General features: G+C 32.3%; 1 protein-coding gene across 2 annotated transcripts in view; it reads left to right on the top strand.

Moving 5' to 3' along the window:
- LOC107095718 (C-C motif chemokine 18-like) overlaps positions 1-3,186 on the top strand; it is a 3,820-nt gene extending 634 nt beyond the window's left edge. The window contains exons 2-4 of one of the 2 annotated variants that reach the window (XM_015391960.1): positions 1,872-1,995; positions 2,076-2,193; positions 2,847-3,186. In XM_015391960.1, the coding sequence (XP_015247446.1) occupies positions 1,872-1,995; positions 2,076-2,193; positions 2,847-2,879 (275 nt within the window). In that variant the 3' untranslated portion in view covers positions 2,880-3,186. The remainder of the gene's footprint in view (positions 1-1,871; positions 1,996-2,075; positions 2,194-2,846) is intronic. The other variant, XM_015391961.1, reaches the window with a different exon arrangement.
- Positions 3,187-3,430: the final 244 nt, after the last annotated feature.

The raw sequence follows: 3,430 nt of genomic DNA, 5'->3' as shown, positions 1-3,430 counted from the left end.
AGCTTGAAACGAGATATATATATATATATATATATATATATATATATATATATATACATATATCAGAACAATAAAGCTGACTGAAAGAGGGAGATTTGCATCTCTCTAGGAGTGGTGCTGGATTTTCCCTGAGCTAAAACTAAACAGGTCATGCAGGTCAAGAGACAAGAGCAGATAAGCTCACAGTTTCTTTTTTGACAGAAACAACTTGGGACCAACTGTGTGTCGCATAAAAATGCATTTGGTTATTGATGAGAGTAAAGATTCTCTTAACTAAAAGAGCATCACAGACACTTCCCGTTGCCTTCACAGCTTCAACTTCCTGTCATTTTTCAAATTCAATATTTCTAAACAAATTATTTATGAGTGATTATTAGGATTATTAAAAAATTCAGATATTAAAGACTAGTAATATTTTTTTTAAATTGAAGATACTAAAATTCTCTGGTAAGGAGCTAAAAACCAAACATTAAATGTTATAACAGAAAACAACACCTTCAGCTTGTTTTGCTGTTTGACACCTTTCAGCTACGTCTTGCTGCACAGAATTTATCAGGCTGATTCACAGCTTTAACACACCCACACTAAACTATGTGAAGAAATGGAAAGTACCAGATACCCACACCTTGCATAAATTCACTGCTTGTGATCTCAAAGGCCAGTCAAAGAGAAAAAAACAAATAGCACAGTGTTTTGCAGTAGTTCTAACTGCCCAGGGCTTTCTTTGGGTGGGTTTTTCATTAACTGGCTTCCTGTCAGGTCAAATTAATGACAGACTGGATTATAAATTCCCAGTATCCCATCCACATGGGCTACTTTCTATATTTGTACAAGGAGATTGTAAAAGTAAATTCACTGAGCTGCTCAGTTGAGTTTGTCTGTGCTGCACTGAGCTGCAGATTTGCATGTTACACTATGATGGGAACGCGCTTTGGGCCATGAGCCGTATAGCAGAAAGTTTTATTAAAATGTGTTATTTTAGTTGTTGTTTTAAAAAAATAAAATAAAAACAGGATTTCAAAATATACTAAAGGAAAATACTCCAAAATTTAAAATGACAGAATCGTAAGTCTCTAAAGGTAAAAGCTCTGCTTCAAATAGCAATTTGTCTATTTTTCTGTTTTATGATTATTATTATTATATAAAAATAGTTAAACATCTTTTTAAAAGTCAACTAAAATCTATTGCACTTTCTATTGCTAGTTAGGGAGTACCACAGGTTTTAGTGCTTGGACCACTAAACTTTATTTTATATATAGAAGGCATTTCTATGATTACGCTGATGATACTCTGCTCTATTTAGCCCTAGAGTCTAACAAAATTAGTATGTTTACTAAACCTCACCCCAATAGTTTTTATTTCAGTGTATTTCTAATGAAGTTTTATTCCAGGTAATAAGAAGTTATTTTCCTCCTAGATACCTAAATAGGTAAACAGTTAATGACTGGATTGCATTTCCTCTTTTGGATTTAGTTTTATTATAGATATTTGGATCTAAATATGTGTAAATCATTGTATTATTTGTCCAAAATTGTAGATATTTTTTGAAACACAGCAGCTTTTAGAACAGATATCTACAAACATTTCATTAAGAGCAAGATAAAGAGAAGGGAAGAGAGTCAGAGGATCTATTTATTATCCATTAATTGATTTAATATCTGAGAAATGGAAAATGTTAATAACAGAACAATAACTTTAGGTGTAACTGCTCACCAAAACGTATTATATCCTCAGGATAATTAAATATACCTGTAGCTCAGTATATCCAATTAGACGTATCATTAAGTCCTGGTAGGTAAGCTCAGTATTTAAGTTTTACTTTCAAAACCAATGAGTTATAAAACTGTGTTCTTATCCGTTTTTGTTTTATCTTTCAGTAACTATGGCGGAGGTTGCAGTCGACTGCTGCCTGTCAGTGAAAAACCGAGAACTTGATAAAAGACTGTTTGTAGACTACCGGGAACAGGCCAAAGGCTGCACTATCGATGCCACAATGTGAGTTTTTTTCTTTATTCTAACAAACTTATCAGAGGGTTGAACCCAGAAGGACCATAAAGGTTTTGTTGTTGTTGCAGTCTGGTGACCAGACTTGGGAAACAGCTCTGCGTCCCAACCAAGGAGGAAAAGTGGGTACAAGTAGTGATGAAACACGTGGATCACCTGAAAAAAATATGCAAAAAACTGAATTACAAGGTAATGCTTCTCTCTTTAAATCAACTAACTTTTGTATCTTAAATGCAACTGGCAAAATTTGGATTTCTATTTTACAAACATGAAAAAAATATCTTAATAATCTTGTGTTCCTCAGTTTTGGTAAAAAGATTTTATTATCAAAAGTAAAAATGGGCTTTGCACAAAACTGCTTTAGATAATTAAAAAACTTTTTCATGTCAAAGTCAGCAAGCAGAAAAATACAATAATTTTTAACAGTTATGGTGAAAAGTGAACATTTGCTGTGCCATCAGTAAATATTTGATAGGTTTCAAAACATCCAATGTTGATTCCTATTATTTGTTCTGGTTTAGACTTTGACAGGCCTCGTTTCCCTTCAGTTGGGTGTAAAACCGCAAACTGCGTATGAGTAATGCTGTTAAGATGCCAAAGCATGAAGGGATTAAGGGGGATGAATTTAAATGCACCTGGTTTATAGAATTTTGAATGCCTTTTGCTTCTAAAGAAGAAAACTTCTTGTTTTTTTGTTATTACTTATGAAAATGGCCTTGGAGCATGTTAAGTTCATTATTTTCTGCTGAGTTTAGCACAGGGGGCATAATACTGTCATCAGTAATCCAGACATCTCTGATTTGTGGGTTAATTTTTTTTCTTACACCATTGTATTTTTCCAGAGCAAACGCTGTACTGGAATGAAGCCTGAATAAAACGACCTCTGACCCTTTGGAAGACAGAGTGCAAGACGATGAATCAAGCTATTATTTTTTTCCTGTTATCAAAGAGCCTTTTGTGTTTTTTACTTCTTCTGATATTTCTCTTTTTAAAAAATCGGTATATTGATTAAACTGCAATAAAAACACACCATATTGAAGGACTTTTATTTTTTTACTCAACATTATATTTTGTATGAAGTCTTTCAGAGATATATATATATATATAAATATATGTGAGAAGGCTGTTTAATGTGTTGCTGCATAAGATGACATATTGTTGTTGGTACATGGTTGTTTTAATGTAATTAAAATAGAAATTTTATTCTTCTCTAAATAAAATATTTGTATTTTACCCAAACTTTCTGAATCTTTGCTGATGAGACCGAGTTGTTGTTTAAAGTAAAATAACAAATTTCATTGTATTCCTACAGACGCCATATGCGGATTCATTTTTGGTGTTTTTCTTTTTATGTTGTTTCAAAACTATACAAAGAAGAAAAGTAAATTTCTTAAATGTGATTCAATACTTAAAAAATATAAAAATA

The sequence above is a fragment of the Cyprinodon variegatus genome, unplaced genomic scaffold (genome assembly GCF_000732505.1).
Source record: "Cyprinodon variegatus isolate N-32 unplaced genomic scaffold, C_variegatus-1.0 Scaffold567, whole genome shotgun sequence".
NCBI lineage: Eukaryota > Metazoa > Chordata > Actinopteri > Cyprinodontiformes > Cyprinodontidae > Cyprinodon > Cyprinodon variegatus.
The sequence above is the reverse complement of the archived record's forward strand: the minus strand, read 5'-3'. Positions and strand labels throughout refer to the sequence as shown.